Here is a 25,252-nt window from a genome sequence, read left to right as displayed (position 1 = left end):
TCCCCCAGGGTTGCGATGAGAAGACAAGTAATCTTGGCAAAAGCAAAGGAAGAAATTTGCAGCAAAAGACACATATCCAGAAAGCTCCTTTAGAACACAGCAATTTTCAAACTTTCTGTTCTGTGTTAAGTAGCTCATGTTATCATGACGGATACAGGTGCAAAAAGTAGCATATTTTAAATGTTATTCAATTATTGATGGAGCAGGGGAATAAGCAATGAAAAGGACATCAGTGAGCAGCCTGTATATCCGCTGGGTCAAATCTTCATGGAGAAAAATTGATTTCATACAGTGTGGCTTAATTAGTTACCCTGTATAATGTTTGTTCTACATTACATTGTCTTCTGTTTTCCCTTTAGGGCCAATATAGTAAAATTACCTTCCGGACTCCCTTCTACGTTGGCGGTGCCCCCAGCGTGTATTGGTTGGTCAGAGCTGCAGGCACCAACCGTGGATTTCAGGGCTGTGTTCAGTTGCTCAGTGTTAATGGGAAAATGATTGATATGAGACCCTGGCCTTTAGGGAAAGCTCTCAGTGGTGCTGATGTAGGTAAGTGTAACAGTGTGCAATCTTTAATCAGTCCTAAACCACTCACCAGTTTTTTGTTTTCTTGGCCTGAAGAAAAATTGAACAGTCATAGGTTTGAGAGGGGGAAGATCTGATTTCAATTTTTGGCATGTTATTTCTCTGTACTTTTATGCATTGCTGTAGCTGAGTCTATTACAGTAGGCTTTTACCAGACTGCTCATGTAAATATCAATCAAATATACTCCAAACCCTTGTAGATGTAGTTATCCAACTACATTGTAGATGTAGTTATCCAACACTATGGTAGAACCAGCTCTCACAGGCAAGCAGGAAATTCAGTGTTTTTGATGGAGTTATTTCTGCATTAGTGTTTTTGCCAGCATCGTCTAGGCTACCTTTCCATGCCACTGACTGACATAATCATCAGCAGAAATCAATAGAATGCATGCTGTGTTTGTGCAAAGCACTATGGACGCAATGAAATGTGTTTTGCCTACAGGCAGCATTTCACTTCTCCAAAGCAACACAATAATCTTTCAGATCCACAGCAATGCTGTGGCCATTAAAAGGACTTTTCCCATGAAAACCCATTACTGTTGAGGCAAATAGGCTTTCCTGTTGACCATCCATTGTTTTCACTTCCAGGATCACAATATTAAAAAAAAAAAAAAAAAAAAAAGAAAGAAAAAAGAAATCTTTAAAAAGAAAGGAGGGTGGTAGTATAATATTATCTCCCCTTACAGAAGAAAAGATAGAGAAGTCAATTAACTAGTGCTGTCTTCTGTAAATATTTAGTAACCTCTACTTCATCCACGTAATGGACAATCAGAAGGCAACAAAATCCTTGCTTTAATGGCATCCCATTCTAAACAATTTAAGTGGAAGGGTCAGAAAGCGAGTGATGAAGGCAGGAAATAGATCCCATATCGTTGAACGCTCTGTGCACAGCTTCATCCACAAAGTCATCTTTCTTCTCTTCTATAGCTTCGCATTTGTCTTCTCAAGAAGGAAGTGATTAATGAGAAACTTCCTAACAATCGTCCTGTATTCTCTAGATAACATGAGTGAACTTCCGTGCTACATAGGAGGAGAACAGAGCAGCCCAAGAAATAGATATTAAGAATTAGGCTTTGAAAGCAGAAAGTAATTTCATGATAGTGAGAATCTATGAAATATATAGAGATAGATGAAAACCCTGCTGAAGTTCTCCGAGTCCTACTCTATATTTCCTCTTGTAATGCAGCTGGCTTCATTCCCATCTAGGAATGTTTCACATGCTACTGCTTCAACAATCAACATCTCTGAAAATAAATGCTGGGATCTGCCATGCGTGACTCAAAACTAAAAGATAGAGCCCAACTGTCCTTACATGGCTGCACACTCTTATATGATACTGTGCCAGGAGAGATTTGCAAGCAATATATGATGCATTAAGCTTAAAATAAATAAATTTCAAGTGAACTCTACTGAGGTTTAGGGATGGCTTTTGCTAGCCTGTCTTTTGTTTCTTTTTCTTTAGTACAGTGTATAAATCACAAATACTGTGATTTACAGACCACAGCACTGAGGGCAGGCAGAAAAGGGGCCACCCGACCCCCATGCAGGACAAGCTGAAAGCACGTGATGCTGTGATAGCAGCCTGGCTGTACATACCATGACTGCTGCAGCTCAAACTGGCTCTCAAACAAGAGAGCCTATAGCTTGTATCACTAGTGCTGCTTCCTTCTTTTCTGGTATTTAAACATTCCACTTAGCTTTGACCTTTTTGAAAATACTACCAGCATTGTTAGTACAGCAGATACAGTAAAGATGAGCATTGCTTGAGTTTCCTAGTTTTGTCTCAGACTTGATGAATTTCTATTTGTCCCACATCTTGGCTCAGTTTCCTGACCATAAAACCAAGCTTGTACTGCTCATTTCTGTCTCCACTGCAAAAAGTGATGAGTACATGAGAGATCTCTCAGACCAGACAACTCTTGTAGCCATTGAGAAATTCATCATAGGCCTGTAGATGACCTTCAGGAAAGGTGCAGGTTGTCATTTTAAAACATTCTCTGTCTTGTAATAAACTTGAATGTAGAATTTGTATATAAAATAATTTATTTAAACCCTGTAACACTGACCTTTTAAATTCCACTGGAGTACTGTTAGGTGAAAAGCAGTGAAAGATTTCCCTTTTCTTCCTGCTCCATTTCACTGTGGTCACTATAACACAGCTCAGAATGGGAAATGATGGCTAAATGAGCATCCCACAGCTGGGAGTGGGGCAGCCATTTCAAAAGGTGATTGTCTCATTCCACACAGAAGAATTTGTTCCCTTCCAGTGTGCTTTAGTTATGCTCCTTGGTTGAACCCTGAAGCCCTGCCTAGTGAGGGCTGCACTCAGACCTTGGTGCAGCAGGACATGGGCCAGATAGGCCCACATTGTTGGCATTGTCTGAATACATCTGTGTTATCTCAGGGGTGATATCTCAGTATGCCTTAATGTCTGTAGTTTGCCATAAATGCTTTGCACTTTATTCTCACACTTATGTAACACAAATGTATTTTATGGACTTTACTAATGTACAAGATCAGTTTGTTACTACCAGAGGGAAATACATGTGCAGAAGCTAAAATAAAGGAAAAAATTACATTAGGTATACACCTGACCACTGAATAACCCAGCTTCACATCCAGATCTTTTAAGAGGGAAAAGAAAACAAATTGTTTATTCTGGAGCATAACTCCAGCAAAAAGAATTGATCTATGTATTGCAAGCGGTGAGCTGATAAAATAGAAGCAGTTATTAAAAAGCCCATATGCTGATGATATGGACCCCTTTTAGGATAGACAAGAGGGCTTACAACCTCATTTTAGTTATAAGATTAACTGGTGATGATTAACACCTCCCAGGCTTAACAATGCACAAACTTAGAGCAAACTAAGAAGTACTTACAGTAATTGAAATAAAACAAATCACAGTACTTCTAAATAATCTAGACAGTTTTCAATTAATACTTAAGAGAAAACAAAGATAGGAGTCAGGGTGGAAGAAAAGTATTCTGGGGAATGACTGTAAGTTTTGACTGTCATGATTTGCTAATGAGGGCTTATTTCTGCTAATGTTAAGGTTTCTTCCTGGCCTGGTACAAAGCCAGGAAACTACTTTGTTTGAACTATATATGTATACAGTTTGACAAATGGGGGAAGAATCTGGATTGGAGAGCAAATTGTATTGGTTAGTTGCAATGACCAACAACTAAATAAATCTTCTTTGACAAACTTCTCTCATAAATCATTGCTATGGTGCTGTATTTAGGTGAATGCAGCAGCGGAATCTGTGATGAGGCATCCTGCATCAACAGCGGTACCTGCACTGCGAGCAAAGCAGACTCATACATTTGCCTTTGCCCTCTTGGATTTAAAGGTCATCATTGTGAAGAAGGTGAGAGGGTACTGGACTGCCTGCATTTCTTTTTGTTATTTAGTGTTCAATATGTTTTCCAAATGGTCACATCCAAGGATGTCTTATGTTATTACACTGAAGACAAGTACTCTCTAATATTTCATCTTACTAAAATCACACAATGAAATCCTTCCTTACATGCAGTCTCAGGCTACATCCAAACTCTTTTTAATCAGAGATTCTGAAACTTATTTTCTTATTTAAATTAACTATCTAAATTAACTACAATTAAGCTTCTCAAACTCACTTTTCAGCTCCACAGCTGCACAATCACACTAGAAAAACCCACACTCTTTTTTTAACCAGCATCAGTTGTGTATTCTAAATATAAAGGACCAAATATCAATTTTATGTTGAAATAGCAGAGTTAAAAATAACTAGTTACCAAATTAATGTGTGGGATATAGTTTTTCATGATGCCACCTACTGCTTACTACTGTGAAAAACACTGCTGTAAATCTCTACAAAGATGTATTAATTACTGTAAAGGACAAAATTTTCTAACACATAGAGCATCCTCGGGAGAGGGAGAGAATAAGGAGATAAGTGATGCCAGCTATGATGTAAAATATTTCTAATTTTGATGATGAACTTCCTCAGTTGTTTCTTCTTATGTTAGCTTTAAGCACGAAATAAAGAGAACTGCTATTTGTTGGTAGGTTAGTCACTCCCTAATGTTTAAGCCTCAAGTGACCTACTTGTGTATTCTGGATTTTCAGCACTCACCTTGGCCATACCTCAGTTCAACGAATCCTTAAGATCATTTGCTAGCACACCCTGGCCCTTGGAACCACAGAACTATCTTTCCTTCATGGAGTTTGAGATGACATTTCGTCCAGATTTAGAGACTGGTGTCCTTTTGTACAGCTATGACACAAACAGCAAGGACTTCCTCTCCATCAATATGGTGGCTGGTTACGTGGAGTTCAGATTTGATTGCGGCTCAGGAACTGCTGTCATCAGGTACAACCACATTTCTTGTATTTCCCTTCCAACAATGTCACAGATCATTCCCAGGAGAGGATTGAGTTGAAAAGGGGAATATCATAATGAAGTATGGGAATCTTTTTCTAGTGCTTGCTTCTTCTAAGAGGGCACAGAAGCACTACCATTGTACTTAAAAGGACAGCATCTTTCTTTGTTTCAAAGCCTTCTCAGTGTTACCAGATCATGCCACTGTCTTACTGCAGATGTTATTTTTCTTTCTTTATATTATTGCAGAAATTCCTTTCTCTTTCATACATTGTGGCACAGGTAATTAGGAGGTCAGTGAATGTTTATACATATTTCTAGACACAGAATTGTACTGCAGCAGTCTTGTGATCATTGTACTCCCTGGTGTCCTGCCTGATATTAGGCAGTAAGGCCTGGAGGTGTCACAACAAGGTAGAACTCCAGGTCCCCTCATTCACATTGTGTTATTTCTTGGGAGACCTAAGAGTAATACCCTATTTACCTAGAGGTCTTAAAAAGTGTTGTCTGATTTACATGAGTCACCCCGGCTTCCAGACAAAGACTGTCTGAGAATGATTCATCCCATCCTAAAATAGAAGCCTAGTACAGGAGCAATGAGATGCCTTTAAAAATGGCATTTCTTTGTGTGTAAATGAGTGCCCAGTCCTTGTATAGTTGTTTCCAGTGTTTGTAGAAAAGGCAATGGGCTGTACAGAGACATTCAGTACCTTGGCTGTAGTCCCAGAGGCTACCAGTTAGATGAGACTGACCTAATCTGTAGAAATAATATATGTAAAGCTTATGAAAAACAAACACAGTGTCTGCAAGTGCTCTATATCATGTCTATATCTCCTAACTGCTGTTAGGAGGAATACATTGATTTTCCACTGCATGAAGACTAATACAAACAAATTCACTCCAATTATGAACGGAAAGATGAAATATTATTAGGACTAATGCAAAAGAATGCACAATACCAACAATTCACAGCTGTGGAGATGCAGTTAGTGTTGTCAGATAGAGGAGGAAAGTTATCATAGATAGTCCTGTGCAGCCAACAGCTAGCAGCATGGAGACAAATAAAAAAATGTAATTAGAATGCAGGGAGTTCTTAGGAATGAAATAAAGAACAATGCCCCTGCAAAAATACATGATGCATACTGTCTTGAAAACTTCCTGCAGCTGTAGTCACTTAATTTCAGAAGAAATCAGCAGAATTAAAAAGAAAAAGAAAAAAAAAAAAAGAAAAAAAAGAGGAATACTGTTGATTATCCAGGGAAGTGAAGGAAACAATTTCCACAAGTGTGGAAAATTCCTTTAAAGAGATTAATGGAAGTACAATTAAGATTTTGGAACTTGGAATGATGAGGAGATTAACAAAAAATGATCATTCTTTGTCTTTTTATTTGTGTGGGAATTAGGAGAATCCCAGTGATACAGCAAAACAAATAACAACAAGCACAGAAGACTTTTTTTGTTTTGTTTCGTTTTCCCAGACAGTACATAAATAAGTTGTGGAAATTAATCATCACTGCATGTTTCAGATGCCAGAACTATATATAGGTACAGAAAAAAACAAAAACCTTAGACAAATCTGAAGAAAGATCCATTGAGGGAGATCAAACACAGTTGTACCGATGCAGCCTTTGACTCAGGAAATAGCTAAATAACAAGTTGCCAGAAGTTTGGAGGATATATCAAGGAAAGTATCATTCCAGACTTGCCCTGTTCTTTTCTCTGGCCAAACAGTCAGAAATATCTTGTGTCAAAGACCTTCGCTCAAACCCCAAGTGGCTCTTACAGTAGCCTTCAATTACTTTCTGATTACAGCTAATTCCTCTTACTGGTAACCACAATACTTTAAAGTAGATATAATTTCCCCCCACTCCCCAGGCACACACACACCCCCCCCCCCCCCACCAAAGAATTCTGTAGTGCTGTAGAACACCTTGGATTAAAGTTCAGCCAAGATGTATGGGGCTTGTAAAATGTGCTGAGAACCACAAGCTTGTGTCTAAGGTTGGAAATTGCCCCTTTCTGTTGGAAAGCATGAGAGCAGCATGCCAATTAACACTGAGTTGAGTGCAATAGTAATGAGTCTGGTGTGATTGGTGGGTAATAGGTGAGTTTTTTGAGGCTGCCAGGATTAGATGAAGGTTGCCAGAATTGCTCCACACCTTAGAGAAGTTGTTAAACAATAACTCAGATATACTTGTGTTCAGTGCATGTTGTGCCAATTGCATGGCCAAGCACTCAGAAAAGGAAAGGACAAGTTTTAGGTTGACTGTGCATCACCAGTTTAACAAGTTTATGTTTAAGGAGGCATAGCGCTGGTACACAGAGCAATCCTTTTCAGCCTTTAGATGAGATCCAAAACCCGCGGATCCAGATTACTCTTATATTCAATTGATTACTGTCTTTAAATGGCATTAGCTTCATTTCTGGTGATGTAACTTCTTTCTCCCACCCTTCCTGTGCCCAAGCACACAAGATTCAGACAGGGTAGTTATTTTTCAGGTCAGGCACTGACCACTTAACTCCAAGTGTTGTAGTAAATTTGCCCTCACCGATGCACATCAGGTTGCTGTTATCTTGGTATAATTAACCTCTACTCAGCTGCCTATTCCACTTGCATCTTCGTGGACCACACCAGTGCTCAACCCTGTCTCCATTTTACATCCTCTTGATGGACAACTTGCACCTTGTCATCTGTTATGCCAGTTCTTAAATAAAATATGCATGCCTGCCTAGGAAATACCAGTTTAGAAGTCTGCTTCATTCTTCATCATTATATTTTTCACCTATCTTTTGTCCTCTTTCATGGAGATACAGCTCTGGTCATCCTATCTCTTCCACGTGACCAGGCTGTTAAATATTAGAATATAACTGGAACACAACTATAATGTCTTCATAATAAGGATGTGGAAAACTTTTTAAGTGAGTCAGAAGCAGCAGTAGACTTGGGTTTTGCCATAGGTGAGACAAGTTGGAAGAAGCATAGTGTGTACAAGGTGCTCAGGAGGAAGAGCTGATGAGTGGACAAGGGAAGGCAAAACCAAAGCTGTTTACCAGAATGTGAGAAATTGCTGTCTCCCATGACCAGGTATTGCAGGATCAAGACTTTTATTATATGGAGTATATTCTAAGGTTCAGTTTGCCCAGGAAAAAGTAATCATTAACCCATCAGCACACAAAGAATCAGAAGTTCTAGTGCCAGAAGGAAGCACTACCAAATGTAGCCAAAAATAAAAAAAACAACCCTGTGAATCCAAGAACTACGAGGGCTTCTCCAAAAGTGATGGCTCCTATTTTATGATGTTGGTCCAAAATATCAGAGGCGGATCTTGGTAGTATGCCATTAAAGATTGAACCTTCCCACCAGTATCCCGCTTCATGTTGTTTCTGTGTGACAGCTGGCAGCAGAGCTGGAGTCTGACAAAATGACATCTGACATGTCATTTTGTATGTATGTATGGGAGCATGTATGGAGCAAAGGAGTGTCACTGAATTCCTCCAGGTGGAAAAAATGGCACCCATTGACTTGCTGTGTATTTCTGGGGTCTAAACAGTGGATATGAGTACCTGAAGTGATGGGCGGTACATTTCAGCAGTGGTGACAGTGATGTGAAAAGGCAAACCACATTCTAGACAACCATACACATTTTTACAAGCACATCATGTAGGCTCTTGTTCACTGCTGGTAAAAATGCATAGCTGTTGATGGTGACTGTGTTTTAAAACAGCATTTTGTAGTTGCGAATTTTCTCTACTGATTAGTGTTGCTGTGTTCCTTGTATCTGTTGTACTTCCCATGGAAGTAAATTGGAGACATTTCTTTTGGAGTGACCACTGTAGCTTGTGAATCTCAGGTGACAGCACTGCAAGGCTCATTCATCCCTAATTGTAATTGAATCTCGCAGAGCAGATGGATCAGCATGACCTTAAGCATATCAGTAGAGGAGATAAAATATACTTAATGGCACTTGCTAGGCATCCAAACCTGCTGGTTTCTTATTAAGTATATGTATACTAAGGTGATGAAATTCTGTTACCTATTGATTTACCCGAAGTAATTAAACACTCAATGCTACCACATACAATAAAGAGGAAAAGGCAACTAGCATTGCTCAATGATATGTGTTTTTTTCAGGTTCTCTGAAACAACTGTCAAAGTAATTATTGTTATTATCTTCCAAATAGAGACATATACGAACTTTGGAGAAATCTGAAGGAGCAAAATACATGCAATAAAAATATTTCAAATTATTCAGAAACAGAAAAGGAAAGGAGCTCTTATTTACACATTTTCAAATTGATGCATCTTTTTAAAATCAACATTTAAATAAATCTGAAAACATAAGGCATTATTTCACTTGAAGCAATTTCATATTTATACTTTCTCATAAAGAAAAGGCTCAAAAGTGTTTGAGTATCCTAAATTACACCATTTCTGTTTCCTTTTTCAGTTTGATTGGTGAATGAAACACGGGTTTTCACCACTCCTGGGGGAATGGCTGCAAGTTATTATTTAGATATAAAATGTTTCAGCTACTGCACCAAATGGCATTTGAAAATAGGATGCAATTTTTGTGGAACTTGTGAAGGGGAAATCATTTTTGACCATTAAATACTCTGCTATTTGAATTAGAATTGAGCCAATCGATATTCTAAGAACAGTCTTCAAAGGCTTGCTTTGAGACTGTTGAATGCTTTACACAACTGGGGATTATTGTTCCTGTCCAGGATTTCATCACATCATTAGGATCATATTTTAGTTACTTCCCCTTAATGTACAGCAGCCAGGCTGCCTATATCTGTGTGTAGTTGTCACTGGAACATAAGTAGAGCTGATAAGCCAGCACAAAGCACTTCTGTTTTAAAAGAGAAGGGAGGATGTGGGGCTAAACTGAACATTAAATGGGAAATTTTATCTCCAGGCTTATGTCATCATGAAATAAGGATGTATAACTGAGCCAAAAATTTGCCCTTATACTTTACAAATGACTGAGCATAAAAGTAGTTTGGAGGTGGATTAAGTGAATTTTGATTATTTAGATGTTTCTTTTATAAACAAAAGTAAAGAGATTGTTGTTTGTGGTAGGAACACAGTCTTATTTTCCTTTAGTGATAGGGCTCAGACATCATGTTTCTGCCTTGTAGCTAAAGGGAATCTTGAAAGATTATTATATATTTTTTTTAAGAAAATAATTCCAAGGAAGTTGACTTTTAACATGGCAGTTATTTGATAATATCAGAAGGACAGGAGTATAAAACACTTAAATCTTTCTTCCTTTTAAAATAGGAGTGAAGAACCTGTCAGTCTGGGTCAATGGCATGAGTTGCGAGTGTCTCGCACTGCAAAGAATGGTATCCTACAGGTGGACAAACAAAAGCCGGTAGAAGGCATGGCAGATGTGAGTATATGATATAAGTTGTTATTAATATATGTGTCAGTATATATATGAATACAGCTGTTTGTTTATAAAATGATCACATAGTAAGCCAACAGGCTGTTGTCAAAGCTTTTAAAAGCTGACAAAATATGCTTTAGGTACACATTTCCTTATGTAACACTGTATTCCCTCAAAGCACAAGGATTCTATAAAGGCAGATGAAATCATAGTCTTGCATGCTCACACTGTGCATCTGGACTCACATTTTTGGGAGTTAATTCGAGTTCTTTAGATTCTTCTCATGGAACTTATTTGTTCTGGCTAAGCCTGTTGCACAAACTGTATAGCACGAGATGCAGTATCTGGAGAAGGATGAAATGAAAAATCCGTGCAAAAAATCCTGTTTTTACCACTCTCTCTGAATATTGAGTTGGATAGGTAAGTCACAAGAAAATTGTTTATTTGTCTTATTCTTGCAAAAGCAACTTTTATGGCAGAATAAGGGCTGCCCCAATTCACATTTTATTCTTCCATCACTGAGAGGTCACAGTGAGTTTTAATAAGGTGAAATCACGTTTGCAAGATGCCAAGCAGGGTATTTCACTTAAACGTACATACAGAGGTACTTCCTTGTCCCAACTACCTGAGACTAGAGCTGTCTTTTATTATAAAATGTCTTTTTACTATTCTATTGAAAAGTCTGGCCATAAGACCTGAATCTAAATTCTGTTAGCAGAAGAATCTACTTTTCTTTCTTTTTTCTTTTTCTTTTTTTTTTTTTTTTTCTTTTCTGCAAATGAGGAAACCATTTAAAGGAAAGAGTTTTCTTGAAATGTGTAAATCAGCTGAAATTCCAGTTGTCTCTTAAGAAGCAGCTTGAATAGGAAACATTGAAGCATAGTTGAGATTCCTCTGGAATGTGGGTCAAGATGAACATTCATTTTTTTCTCTAAGTGCTGCAGTGCAGCTGCAAAAGGAGGTTGGATGTGAGCTGCCAATAAATTGGAAATGGCATTGCATAGTTATCCTGTCCTTTCCTGGTAAATGATTCACACTAAGAAACTGACAATTTAGCAGGCATCCTAAGCAACTACTTTTAGTAACTTATTCAAACCCAACTTTTCTTCCATTTTGATATGGATTTACTTCCAAGTTGTTGGAAACATTTATTGAGTCTCTGCTGCATAGACCTTGACTTGATTTTAGCTTCACAAGCCTCATTTGGGTTCTCTGTACTTCAACCCATTGCAGACAGTAACATGTGCAGACAGCAGTTAGAGTGTGAGCTGAATAAGTAAATAAAGAGAAAAGAAACTTGATATTGCTTCAGAGCTCTCTTTCGACTCTTCCTTCAGTTTTCTCATTCTGAAATGTGGGAGGTTTTTCAGTTAGCTCAGTGAGGATAAAATGTGGGCAGTAAATAGTGTCCTGTGGTAGCTTTCTTGACAGAACTGCATGAAGATATGAAGTTAATAGAAGTAATGTGACATTAAATAAGCCATAACATCTAATATAGCCAAACCAAAGAAACAAGCATTGCTCCTGCTACTCTGATAAAATTCCATTCCTGTGGGGCTTTTTTGTTTGTTTGTTTGTTTTTTGCAGGGGGCTTTCACACAGATTAAGTGCAGTTCTGAGATATTTCTTGGTGGAGTCCCCAGTTATGATACAGTGAAGAAGAACTCCGGGATCCTTAGACCCTTCACTGGGAGCATTCAAAAGGTATGTGCCAGAGTAATACACTGTAGTCATTTATTTCCATCTCCCTATATATCCCATTCAGCGGACACTTCAGGCATAAACTCAACCTTACAACACTGACAGTATCCAAAATAATCACCTCTGGAGCCCCACATGAAATGATTAAACACATACTTCACAATGGAAATTCTTTATAGCTTTAACAGCCAGTAAGTATTTTCCTAAATAGTTTATGACTAAAGAGCAAAAGCCATGCAGGAGCAAGCAGAGATAGACTCATAATCCTCTTTCTAGATTACATTCCTGGAAGTGCTTTTGAAGATTATATACATATATAAATAAATAGAATAGAGTTCCTCAGATACTAAAAGGAATGCACAATGGGATACTAAACACATTATAGAACCAGTAAAATAATCAGCGAAGAGATGCAAATTTAAGTGACTTCCAGTCCAGCTAGAATGATGTTACACCACCCAACAGCCACTCTCCCCTCTTCTTTCCCTTCATATGCTTTTATGTGGGGGGTTGAATCACAGAATTGCAGGGATCAGAAGGGACGTCGAGATCATTGAGACCAACCCCCATGGGGAATATCTTTTTTGTTGTTGGCAAACTCTGTGCATGACATTCTACATTTGCATAGGTGTAATTCTCTGTAATTCTCTTCTGGAAAAGGGATACATATTAATAAAACATTCTGAATAAGTACTTGAATGAGATTTCAGGTTGAATTAATATGTGATCTAGTTTAAGCTTACCTAAAATAATTTGGATAATGCCCCAAAATTGGCCTTGAATTCTCAGTATATAAAATGAGTAAATATTTGCATCAACTTTAGTTAACAAATAGAAAGCCCTGGTAATGCGTGTCATAATAATTAATCAAGGATAGAAGGATAATTTCAATTCAGTGTTAGTGGTTTCATCCAGAGATCAAGATCTACCATTTTTCAGTATCTGTGTCGATTACTTAGTTGAAAACATGAAATACAAGAGAACTGAAGGCATCAGTAATAGTGGTGGGAACAGGTGAGTCACATGAATACGTTTGGAAAGGTGAATTGACAAATACTGTGTGATTTGAACAGCCAGGTGGGGTACAGAGAACATAGGTCACACTTGCAAGGTGGGTGACTGTAGCCTAGAGTACAGAGGCACTGATAATGTTTAAACAATGTTGAGCATACAGTGTCATTTTTCTGGTGTAGGTTAGACCATAGATACAATGTCAGGAAAGAGTATTGGCAGCCTCTCAGGCACAGGAGACTAATAGTTGACTTCTGTGTTCACGTATAGCAGGATTTTGAAGAATGGAATAGAAATAAAGCTGCAGACTTCTCTGAGTACTGGAAAACAGGTCAGGCATAGGAAGGCATAAGATCTCAGTCTACTTAGGTGACTCAGCTAAGCCAAAGGAATTGACTTTGTTGTGATCTGCTAATCTCTACACGAGTATGAGATTACTTCCAAAAGATGCAGAAAAAGGCACAGTGTGAAACACGGACTGGAAACTGAACACAATAGAAGTGCAGAAATAACATGCACATATTAAGAGTGGGAGTGTGTTAACTGCTGGCACAATCTAGCTGGAAGTTAAAGAGGCTGGAAGGATAACGGGCTCTTCACTAGCCAATATTCATGACAGGACTACTGCTGAAGTTGTTTAGTGCTATCTCAGAGGATAAGTCTTCAAGCAGTTCCCACTCCCTAAGTAAACTTCTTAAGATACGTTGTCTGAGTTAATTGTGATTGAGTTAATAGTTAAAATTCTCACTTCTGACCTTGATTGTGGAAACAGATTTTTTATCTTGATGTTGCTGAGGTCAGAAGCTGAATGCACAGATGTAATCCGTGGTATCAGCTGAAATTATACAAATGTCAGTTTTACTGAAGAACATATGTTACTGGACACATGGGGAAAATCCCAGCATTTAACAGTTGTCCTTGGTTTGTACACAGATAGATTTGTGAAGTTACTGTGTTTTTCATCTGTTCTTAACCGAAGCTTCTTTCCAGCAAGATGTGCTAGAAAGCAATAGAAAACATGAAAAACAAGCTCTTCTACTTAGTGTTCCTGTTGTCAACACTAGTCTCCTGGGGGATTCCTGATCTCAGAGACACTTTTCCTCAGCAGTGTTCATCTGATTTTCCAGTCATAGCTCATGGCTCAGTATTCAGAGAACAGATCAGTAAATCCCACACCACTTCTCTCCATATAGGGGTTGCCTAGTTCTCTGCCATGAAACACAAAAGAAATTTATCTCCAACAGGTCAAAGTGAGCAACAGAATTTGTTGGACCAGTTCCTGGAAAACACTCTGATCCCAAGGAACAGATTGTTGGCCAAATTTCAAGGATTATCTTTCTCTGAAGTTTTACAAAGAAGTCTTCTGACTAGCAGTGCAGAATGAAAAGCCTGTAAGACTTTAATAAGATACATTTTTTTCTTTCTCTGTTTCTTTTTAATGCCTAGATTATCCTGAATGATCGAACAATTGATGTGAAACAAGATTTTACTTTTGGAGTCAACCTAGAAAATGCTGCTCACCCCTGCGTGGGCTCTCCATGTGCAAATGGAGGCAGCTGTGTTCCCAAGAAGGATAGCTATGAATGTGACTGTCCTCTGGGATTCGATGGACAGCATTGTCAGAAAGGTAATGATGGCTGCATCTCAGTCTAGAACTGTTTGTGAAAATGGGGAGAGATTTAGCACCTACAATTGTTGCATGCATTTCTTGAAATAGAAATTCTGGATGACAGGGCCCCCTTTGCATTCATTCATGTTCTGTATACCCAGGGAATAATTCATTTTGTTATTTAGGAACATTGTAACTGTTATCCCAGCAAGGTGCAGTAATTCATAGACAGCAGCCTGCTATCAGGTTGCTCACAGTGCTCAGCACTGAACATTTCATATGCCTCCCACCTCCCTGATTACACAGACCATATAAAGGGGCAATTCCTGCCAGTGTCCTTCAGCCAGGGATTATTTTACATTCTGAAGCATGAGGATTGATAACCCTTTTAATTTAATCCTCCCTAGTACTAGTGACAAACTCTGCTCTCATATACAGAAAAGACTAATCCTTTTATAGACATAACTATTCTGCAGCGTTAACATCAGCACAAATCCTGCCTTGGTATAGCAATGGAGACCACCAAGGAGAAAAGCCTACCCAGGCACATGTAGCTTTTCTTTCCTCAGAGCCGCTGTAATATTTCACTTCACAGACTCAGGAAAACGTTCAAATTGCATGAAAAACCTTTAAAAAAAAAAAAAAAGAAAGAAAAAGAAAAAGAAAAAGAAAAGAAAAAAAAAAAGAGGAATACATGTGATTCCACTAGGTGGAGGTATTTCTCTTCCATCAGTTTGGTCTTGAAAAATCCCTAACGAAATCCTTCCTGGTGTAACAGCAAACTAAGTTAAAAAGAGCTGAGTGACCTTATTCCCTTCATCCACTCTTTCATTTATCACGGGTGTAAACTTCAAAGTAAAAAATAGTCGTTTTGGTTAAATCATGATGAATAGATTGACCTTTTCTTCCACGGAAAGACAATGTCTTAGAACAAAAGCATTTATTAAAAAACAGTTCAGGAAGCCCCTTCACTTACGTTACTGCGGTTTAGCTAATAGCAGGAGCAGCGTCATTTATCCCAGCTTCTCAGTGGGGAGGAGGAAGAATTGTATTTGCCGAGTGCTATGCTCCTGGCGTCAAGATGGTATCTGCAGCAATCCCAGGTCTCCAGAGCGAGCTAACACAAGATAATGGCCTGCAGCTGGGGCATGTGACTGCCTGTTCATGGGTGTGCAGAGAGCCCTCCTCCTGCACCTATATCCAGGGCAACCCTTATGAACTCGGAGTAAATCTCTCAGAATTGCCATTACCAGTGTCTCGCCAATAGGCTGTAGACAAAGCTAAAGCAGCATGCACGTCCATGGGCACCACTGCTTCAGCACAGGGTTTTTGTTAGTGCACTCAGCCCCTTTGGGAAAAGCTGGCAGTGCAGACTCCATTCTTGCTGTAACTCTGAAAAAACAAAGTGCTCATGTGGTACTGTGCCTCCTTCTCCAAATTTATATACATACTTTGAAATATACATACTTCAAAGGACTCAAATGATTTTGATATGAGATACAAGCTGGATGCTGTAATGGATCGTTGGCTGAGAATTCAATAGAGCATTACTGGAGTATTACTGTGATTTATATTTTCTGTCCAAGCTGTGATGACTATTGAAGTTATTTATACTTGTAAGATGGAACAGAGCAGTGAACTGTCACTATTCCCTGTGTAGAGCTGATCTCTGCATAAGCCATGGTGAGATGATAATACTTGAAAGCAGCAGGATTTTGGTGTTTGTCCTACCTTACTGCATCTTAATGTGTTTTGAGCTGGCAAATACATATAACTGGGGTAAAACACTCGTGTGTGCTGCCATCATGGGTGATTATACTTGCCCAAGTAAAAGGGAAGTGGGGATCATGTATGTGCATGAAAGGTAAGCATGAAAGTAGATGGCCTCTGGGTGAGGGATGGGAGAGAATTATGCCTTAGAAAAATAAAACCAGAATGTTCTTGTTTTGTTTTTTGCTGGCTCACTGCAGAGTGTGGAAATTACTGCCTCAACAGTAAGTACTGCAAATGATATGAAAACTGCTCTGTCATTATGTGCCTGTGTCTGCTTTAGCAAGCTGGATGTTGGATTGCCATTAAGTATGGCAATTTTCCGTCAATAAGCCAAAATATCTTCTAGCATTTTACTTTACTTCCTTCAGCCTTGTTCTGTTGATATTTGAAACTGCATCCAGAGTACCTGCCAAGCACAGTGTGGAGGCTGCAGGACTGGTCTCTGTATTTGCAAAGCAGGAGAGCCAGGCAGGTGCTTTGTGGCAGTAGGTGCTCACTCATACTGTACTGTTGTTCAGACTTCACTCCTTGAGAGCTTTGGTGCCAGCCAACAGCACAGTGATGAGCAGAGAGCGAAGGTGTTTGTTATGACATCTTGCTGATCCTACTCTCTTCCATTTGTGAAGATCTTGCATGCATCAAAGTACTGATTAACTTCACATGGCTTTCTGCAGTTCCATACTGTGCAATGGGTGAAGAGCATACCAAAGAGCAAGCAGAGATAAACACCTATAAGGCTTTACTCGGCAGATGAAATCAAGAGTAAAGCTGTGTACAGAACATCTCTCACAGTCCTCCAACAGCTCTGGCAGTCTGTGGACTGTAGTGGTTTCTTTAGACACATTAGGCAGCTTTCCTGATTTCACTATGGGTAGAAACAGACCTTTGTCACTATCTAAAATTCTCACTCTTGGCATGAAGAGCTCAATTTTGTATCACTGTTGTTGGCTGCCAGACTACAGCAATTGCTTTATATCTGTGTCTCAATGAGCTCTTAAAGCTCAGCCAGACTCAGTACTGTACAAGGAAAGTGTGCATCCATGCTCTGAAAAGTGTGCAATTTATATGGATGGGATTAGGAATGGGTTGAGGGGATTAGTTCTTAAGAGGAAAATAGGATGAAGTTAGCTATTTCATGGATTTTATGAAATTGGCTTATATTTATGCAACAGGCAGTTTATGAGAGCTCAGCAGCTAGCTATAGGATGCTCACTTCAAATAAAGTCTGTTTAGGGCACTGCTCACACATTGCCACACACTCTGTATGATGGATGTTCAAGGATTTGCATCACACATCGAAGTTTTCCCAGTGGGAAGCTCCATCTCCAGCACCGGTTATGGTGTATGCTGACCTTGCAGCAAGGACTGAGACTGCACAATACAGCTGTGCCAGGGGCTGTTCCTGGTGAGGTGCTTGGGGAGCAGCAGTGAGCAACATATGCTCAACCTCCTGAACAGCACTGCTGTGCATGCTAATTGCATCAGCTGAGAGGCTTTGTATCTTCTGTCAGAGAGCCTTTGGAATAGTGTCATTTGCTTTCAGTACGCATAAAAGGATGAAGGGCAGCTTGGATGTCCTCCCAGAGTGATCATCTTCCTGTAATGCTGTCCAAGGGTGCTAGGGCCACCACGGAGAATCAAAGAATGTCATCACAGGGAGTGAAAAAATACTGCTATACTGCTACATTTCTCCAGTACTTCATCTTATCCTGCAATGATGTTTATGGTGGAGTAATACATTAGGCCCTTGGCATGAAGTCAGTAGTTTGACCTGCCTCAGCTACTGCACTTGCATTTACATACGAACTAGCAGTGTCTTTTTGGAAGCCAGTGTGAGCAAGTTCAGCTGGGCTCTGGGCCACCTGTTGATGTGGGAGTAAGTCAACAAAATGGTCTTTTTTCTTTCTATTTCCACGTCAGCTAACATGCACTGTATTTTTAATACTTTTCAGCTATTACAGAAGCAATTGAAATTCCACAATTCATTGGTCGTAGTTACCTCATATATGACAATCCAGACATCCTGAAAAGGTAATGTATCCCCTGTAAGCATAAGTGATCGTCCTGATTGTTCAATATTTCAGTACTGGAATACTCATGTGGGAGGTTGTTAGATATCGAACAATTTTAAGCTACATTTTTCAATTTCTAAATTTTTGGCAAATATATTCTCTATTGGTATGCTTATGAAGCAGACTGCTATAACAGCTAAGCATCTTGCAAGCTTTAAAGAAGTGATGTTCATGGCGTATGTCTAACATGGAGAAGGACTGGTTAATACTTTCCAAGAACAGAGAGCAGACATATAATACAGATCCAACATTCACAGACTAAGGATTTAAACTCTTACTCTAGATAAAATTTAGATCCTTAAAGATCTTTTTTTCCCCTTTCCTTCCTTCCTTCCTTCCTTCCTTCCTTCCTTCCTTCCTTCCTTCCTTCCTTCCTTCCTTCCTTCCTTCCTTCCTTCCTTCCTTCCTTCCTTCCTTCCTTCCTTCCTTCCTTCCTTCCTTCCTTCCTTCCTTCCTTCCTTCCTTCCTTCCTTCCTTCCTTCCTTCCTTCCTTCCTTCCTTCCTTCCTTCCTTCCTTCCTTCCTTCCTTCCTTCCTTCCTTCCTTCCTTCCTTCCTTCCTTCCTTCCTTCCTTCCTTCCTTCCTTCCTTCCTTCCTTCCTTCCTTCCTTCCTTCCTTCCTTCCTTCCTTCCTTCCTTCCTTCCTTCCTTCCTTCCTTCCTTCCTTCCTTCCTTCCTTCCTTCCTTCCTTCCTTCCTTCCTTCCTTCCTTCCTTCCTTCCTTCCTTCCTTCCTTCCTTCCTTCCTTCCTCCCTCCCTCCCTCCCTCCCTCCCTCCCTCCCTCCCTCCCTCCCTCCCTCCCTCCCTCCCTCCCTTCCATCCTTTTCTTTTTTTCTTTTTTTCTTTTTTTTTTCTTTTTTTCTTTTTTTCTTTTTTTTCTTTTTTTCTTTTTTTCTTTTTTTTTCTTCTTGATCTCTATCCTAAAAGATGCTCAGGCTGCTAAATTTATGCCAGCAAATGCTTGCCTGTATTTCAGCCTTTGGCTGGGGGGAAGCTTCCCAAATATTCTCACTTGCAGCTCAGTACCTTCTCAAAGACTGCTTGTTAGAGTGCATCTCATATGAGGTGGGGACAAGAAGTCCTTTTCTTTGTGTAGTATAAACCAGTGTTTGGGATTCTGGAGAGCCAAGCTTAACTTCCTCACCCCAAAATGGGTCTGTGAACCACAGTGCCTCATAAAGCACTGTGTGGGCAAGTTATTAAACAGAAATGAGCAATATAAGTGAAGAAGGAATGTTGTATTGTCTTTTAGGTCTGTTTGAAAGAGGACTGCACTAGTTCAATGTTTACTATTATTTTCCTATTTACATTAAACAGGGTATCGGGATCAAGAACAAATGTTTTCATGAGGTTTAAAACCACCATGAAGGAAGGTCTTTTGTTGTGGAGGGGAGACAGTCCTATGAGACCTAATAGTGATTTCATTTCTCTTGGCCTTCAAGAAGGAGCATTAATATTCAGGTAAACTATCACTTCCTTATTACTTTTTTTGGCAAACAGTGCAGTCCATTCTCAAAGAAATCTCCACTGCATTTCCATTGCACTTGTCCTTTGATACACTGTGGGACAATTTAGACTTCAAGGTCTGTTCAAAGAAAGATCCAGTTCTTGTCTAGGCCAACTTCACAACAGTCTTTTTCCACTCTTCCTACTAATACTTAGATCATTGTATTTTAAGTGTAATTTTGTTGAAGGTCATCTTGTGGTGGTAAGAGTACTGTGACTCCCCCCATGGATCTTGTAGTATTTGCTATTTCAATTAAGTAGACAGGTGTAGGGCATGGAAACAAAAAGAGGTCAAAGAGAAAAACCCTTTCCCCTCAATAGGCTCAGTCTTCATCAGACAGTGGTGGATGCACATGAGAGCAGAAAACTCAAAAATAACTCAACTCTGTAAAGCAAGAGCAGCTGGCACCAGGCTTTGTTACTGCCACTACCAAGGAAACCACTTGTTTAAGAAATGAGGAATATTATCATCAAAAAGCTGAAACCAGGGGAAATGACTGAAGTTGTCTTCTGGCTCTTCAGAATTACTTTCTCCCCTGCAGACACTTAGGCAGACTCAGCGCAACTTTGTGCATGGCACTTTTTGTGACTTGCTTTTGAAAGCCTTATCTTTCCACGTGACCCACTTTAAGGTTGTGTAAGACAAATATTGAAACAAAATGCAAATTTCATTGTTATAACAGGTTATTATGAATGACTGTTGATTAAATGACAAAGATTTTGTTAACCATTGAGACTAATTTGGAACTACCATCTACTCTACTTCCCTGATTATTCTTCACAACTACAGATGCACAAAGATGTGTATTTCTGTTTAAATTAATTTATTTCAAGATATTATCTTGTGGCTTTCTGTGGTTAACCATTTAATAACTGTTAGCTACCTCATTGTTTTAGAAATTAGCAGTTGAATCTGCAGAAGTGGTGCATTTTGTGTCTTTGGGAGAGCTGTCTTTCCAAGATGCTGGTTAGTAAGTGGCCAGTCTATTGTGTCTGTGTTCTCAGCACACTGTAATGAAACACAAAGGTTTTAAATTGAATACATTGTTTTAGTTTGGTTTGGTTTGTTTCTTTTGCTGAGACAACTGTACTTTCCTTATGCTTTTAGAAAAGATTAAAATTAAGGTCCCAGACTGAAATTCTTGTAAACCATCACTGCATAATTAAAGTGAGCACTGGAGATGGTGAGAGGACAAACATAAAAAATATATCATCTTTCACAGCAAGTAAGCCTCATGCTACTCTCGAAAAGAGCAGCTTTTGACAGATTAGATCAGAAGAAAAAACTAGGCTTCATTTGGTCAGAATGCACAAAGTTAGGTATCTGTGCTCTAGTTTGAAATTCAAATCACCTTTCCCTCCATCCCCCACCCAAAAGTGGTGGGTTCCCTGTCCAGTGCTGTAAACTCTCTCTGTTCTTCTGTGCGTCTGTGGGTTATATCTCTATTTCAGAGGATCCCTATTCATTAGGGATACGAATCTCATTTTGTAAGTAAGAGTTTAACACTGAGCTATAAAGCTGGGCTTAGCAACAGCTGTATCTTCCTGCAGCACTCTGCCTGCAGGATGAGAGGAGATACTTGCTTGAGACACACTCAGGCCTCTGAGAGTAGTCAAATTTAGGTTGACTGCTTTGCTTTGAGCAGCACTAAGCATAATATTCTTTTCTCAAGTGCCTAACTTTGGCCTTAAACTTCATTCCAGGATCAGTCTTGTCTGAATATTTAATGATATTGGCTTTAGCCTCCCTAGCTCAGTACAGGCAGGTCATCAATCAGCAGCTGGGGCTCAGACTGTTGTAGCAGCAGAACACCCAGTAGCTCTGTAGTAGTAGTGCTGCAGCTGTAGCTGTAGTAGTAGTGTAGCAGTTCTGCAGCATCCCCTCCCTTCGTGAAAGTAGGCTCAGGTGTTTGGGGCTCAGAAATTAAGATTTTTTTTAATTTTTTTTTTATATATATATTTTTTTATTTCAGCTACAACTTAGGCAGTGGTGTTACTTCCATAGTGGTGAATGGCTCCTTCAGCGACGGCCGATGGCACCGGGTCAAGGCTGTGAGGTGAGTGATTGCGCTCTGCCACAGAGGCCCTGGGGGGCCTCCTGCTGTGGAGCTGCCATCTGGTGTGAGCCACTGCACCCCATGCTCCCTCATCACTTCTTAGCTAAGCTGTGAGCAGTTTGGCTGTAGCAAGAGGGCGTACATGGAGATCTTTATACAAGAGGAGGCAGTGCCAGCTCCGAGACCAGCGCAGCCCCAGGCAGTCTGCTCCCCGGTGGTGACAGGCTCTCTCTTCAGATCATGCCATATGGGTTATTTGCATCTCTCTTTCGTGTCTGCATTTTGAAATTCCCTAGTGAGCGCTCTGTGGGCTGGCACAGTGTCTAGAGCACCTAGCATACAAGCATACAGACCTTGTATGCTTACTTTTTCTATCCGAGGGAGGCACAGACATCTCACAGTGTATATATAACTCATATTTATAGCTCATTACCTCATGGGAGTCCATCAGACCCAGCAGGGAAAGCACATGTCTCTCGCTTCATGAGATGTCATCTCCATGGAAGTCACAGGCTGATGTTAGTACATCTTGTTACCAAGGTGAGGAGCAAAGCCTACCAAGTGGCTCCTCTGTCAGTGAGGTTATTGACCATCCATAAGAAGAAGCAGCCTAAGAGCTCAAGCAAGAAAGTAGCCTTTTAATATGTAATGGGCATTCTAAGGATATCCTAGGTTATCATTTTCCTCCCTTCTTTTCTAAGCTTCTGCAGTATAGTGTTATATATCTGATTTTAAAATGCCTGTCAGCATGTGCCAATCCTCCTATCCTCCTGAGCTGTGCAATTAAATTCTCCAGTCCATTTTCCCCCCAGAAATGTGTCACCATAATTGCATGTACATAGAAAACATAATCCTGAAGGATTGATGCAGCCCTATCCTTGCTCTCCAAATGTTGAGATGCTCAGGTCTCCTGGATGGGGGAGATACTGCTGCTCCCCCTGCCTGGTTGTAAGCTGGATACATGAGAGCTGTTCACTTTTCATTTCAGAGATGGACAATCTGGAAAGGTAACTGTGGATGATTATGGAGCCAGGACTGGTAAATCCCCTGGAAAAATGAGGCAGCTAAACATCAATGGAGATCTCTATGTAGGTGAGTGATCTTAATTTGTGTTCAGCACACAGCTGTGGTTTTTTTTTTGCTTTTAAGAACAGCTGCAAGCCAAGGCATCCTAGCTCCATCTTCCTTAATGTGAAGGTTCCATGCAGGGGCCTTTGGTCCTTTACAGCCCAGTTTCTGGAGGGAGGCCTTTCCAGGGGATACTGTGGAAGGAGAGGGGATAAGTTCCAATGCAGTGTACCAGCGGGTAATTAAGGGATAAATGCTGTGTGTCACTGGGAACCTGGGCACCAAGCTCACTCAGAGCTTACTAGTGCTACAGTTTCTGCAGTGATCAGAATCCTAGTTCACTCTCTTCTGTTTATCCCCTTCGAGTATCCTAAGCTAATTTAAAAAACAGAATACATACATTAAAATTCTCCTCTTTCCTGCAGGAGGCATGAAGGAGATAGCCCTGCACACCAACAGGCAGTACCTGCGGGGGCTGGTGGGCTGCATCTCACACCTCACACTGTCAACTGACTACCATATCTCTCTGGTGGAGGATGCAGCCGATGGGAAGAACATCAACACCTGTGGGACCAAGTGACAAGAGAAAAGCCCGGGTGGCGAGGACCCGTCCTGTGCTTGTGTATGCAGCTGAAAGCCAGCTTGCTTCAACCCTCCATGGCAGGACAACAGTTGCCATCCGGGAAGATGACAGAGCCAAAGGGGATACCCTAAAAACATTTTCCCTCTCCTTTTCTCCGCTGACCAGACCAAACTGAGTATTTTGTATAGGAGCTATCCCTTTTCCCCCTGCGTGTTTAGTGAGCACTAAAGATCGTGTGTTGGTACAAACAGCAAAGAACTGTGTGTTGTAAGTAGCTCAGTGACTGTGTTGTGGTCCATAGGTGTCTTTTTTATGTCAAAAAGAGCAGTCGTTAAACACCTGCATTCATTCCATCTTGCAGAGGTACAATAACTATGTTGTGCAACAGAAACACAAGCAGGAAATGTATCTATGCATTCTAATGTATGTCTCTGTATAAGTAGTTCTTACTGCTCTCTGATTTAGCTAAATTATGTTTCATCCTGTGTAAATAACACTTGCAGTAGTTGGTTTCAAAATATTGTTGTTTGTTGAGGAGAAAGTTCTTTAAAGTTCTACTTTTTTACTACAAGCAACAAAAATCAATGGACCGATTTTGTAGAAGTAATTTTATACTTTGATATTTTTTATAGCAGCAGCAGACCTGCTTATGTGGTATAACTTTTAACATTTAAGTGTACAATACAACTAGCTCTTTGCACACTTTCCAAAAAACAGCAAAGTGACCTGTGGTTTCAGTTGGTTATACAGAAGGATCAGTATTATACAGATTTTGTTGGGGATATTTGTGAATTATAATCAGTTTTAAATCTTTTCTTTTGTTCTGTTTTGTTTTGTAAATTTTGACAGCTTAAAATTGTACATTATGAAGTTTTCCTGGCTAAACAGATTAAAAGTTTAGGAGAAAAAAAAGATCAAACTCTTTCTGCTGCTGTGTTTTTAGTCACAATTGATCCTAAAAAAAATGACAAAAGGGAATGTGCAAGAGACCTCGGTAGGTCACAGTCCTCTTAAAATAAAATAATTTCTAGGCACTGGCCCAATGCTTGTGCAACCTTGATTGCCAAACTGTAATTTAAGCAGGCAAACTGAGCACCGTCGAGACAGTAAGGAAACAGTCCAAAATTTCATAGTTCAGAAATTAACTCTGTGATGTTAACTCTTTAGCTAAAGAGGAGCCCCGAGATGTCAGGGGGCAGAGGTATGAGAGGCACACAAAGTTCCCTGCTGGTGGAGGTTCCTGAGTTGTAGTGTGTTGGAATGATCCAGTGTGCCAAAGGCAATGGACAGCCACGTCTTTTGGCTGCTTTTTACTGTGCCCAATGTACTCCTTGGGAATTGAAACATGTTCTTGACACTTGTCCTATATAAGGCTGTCCTTGAGCAGCTGAGCTACAGAATGGATGGAACAAATAGTAGTTGGTTCTAGATCTGAGAGTATGGAATAGCTGCCAAGGAGACCCCAGTCATTCTGCATGCTGAAAGGGAGACTGACTGCTAAAACATGTAGCTTGCACTTAGCATGTGCACCTGT

General features: G+C 39.9%; 1 protein-coding gene across 2 annotated transcripts in view; it reads left to right on the top strand.

Moving 5' to 3' along the window:
- The window catches only part of EGFLAM (EGF like, fibronectin type III and laminin G domains), a 72,094-nt gene extending 47,464 nt beyond the window's left edge, over window positions 1–24,630 (top strand). Inside the window, exons 13-24 of one of the 2 annotated variants that reach the window (XM_085528796.1) lie at window positions 360–549; window positions 3,830–3,955; window positions 4,696–4,939; window positions 10,233–10,344; window positions 11,929–12,045; window positions 14,500–14,680; window positions 16,633–16,656; window positions 18,388–18,466; window positions 19,822–19,965; window positions 21,984–22,067; window positions 23,056–23,159; window positions 23,561–24,630. In XM_085528796.1, coding sequence (XP_085384922.1) covers window positions 360–549; window positions 3,830–3,955; window positions 4,696–4,939; window positions 10,233–10,344; window positions 11,929–12,045; window positions 14,500–14,680; window positions 16,633–16,656; window positions 18,388–18,466; window positions 19,822–19,965; window positions 21,984–22,067; window positions 23,056–23,159; window positions 23,561–23,715 — 1,560 coding nt within the window. In that variant the 3' untranslated portion in view covers window positions 23,716–24,630. The remainder of the gene's footprint in view (window positions 1–359; window positions 550–3,829; window positions 3,956–4,695; window positions 4,940–10,232; window positions 10,345–11,928; window positions 12,046–14,499; window positions 14,681–16,632; window positions 16,657–18,387; window positions 18,467–19,821; window positions 19,966–21,983; window positions 22,068–23,055; window positions 23,160–23,560) is intronic. The other variant, XM_015848483.3, reaches the window with a different exon arrangement.
- The last annotated feature ends 622 nt before the right edge of the window (window positions 24,631–25,252 follow it).

This window comes from Coturnix japonica, chromosome Z, assembly GCF_054131305.1.
Source record: "Coturnix japonica strain WE chromosome Z, WE-NBRP24, whole genome shotgun sequence".
NCBI lineage: Eukaryota > Metazoa > Chordata > Aves > Galliformes > Phasianidae > Coturnix > Coturnix japonica.
The sequence above is the reverse complement of the archived record's forward strand: the minus strand, read 5'-3'. Positions and strand labels throughout refer to the sequence as shown.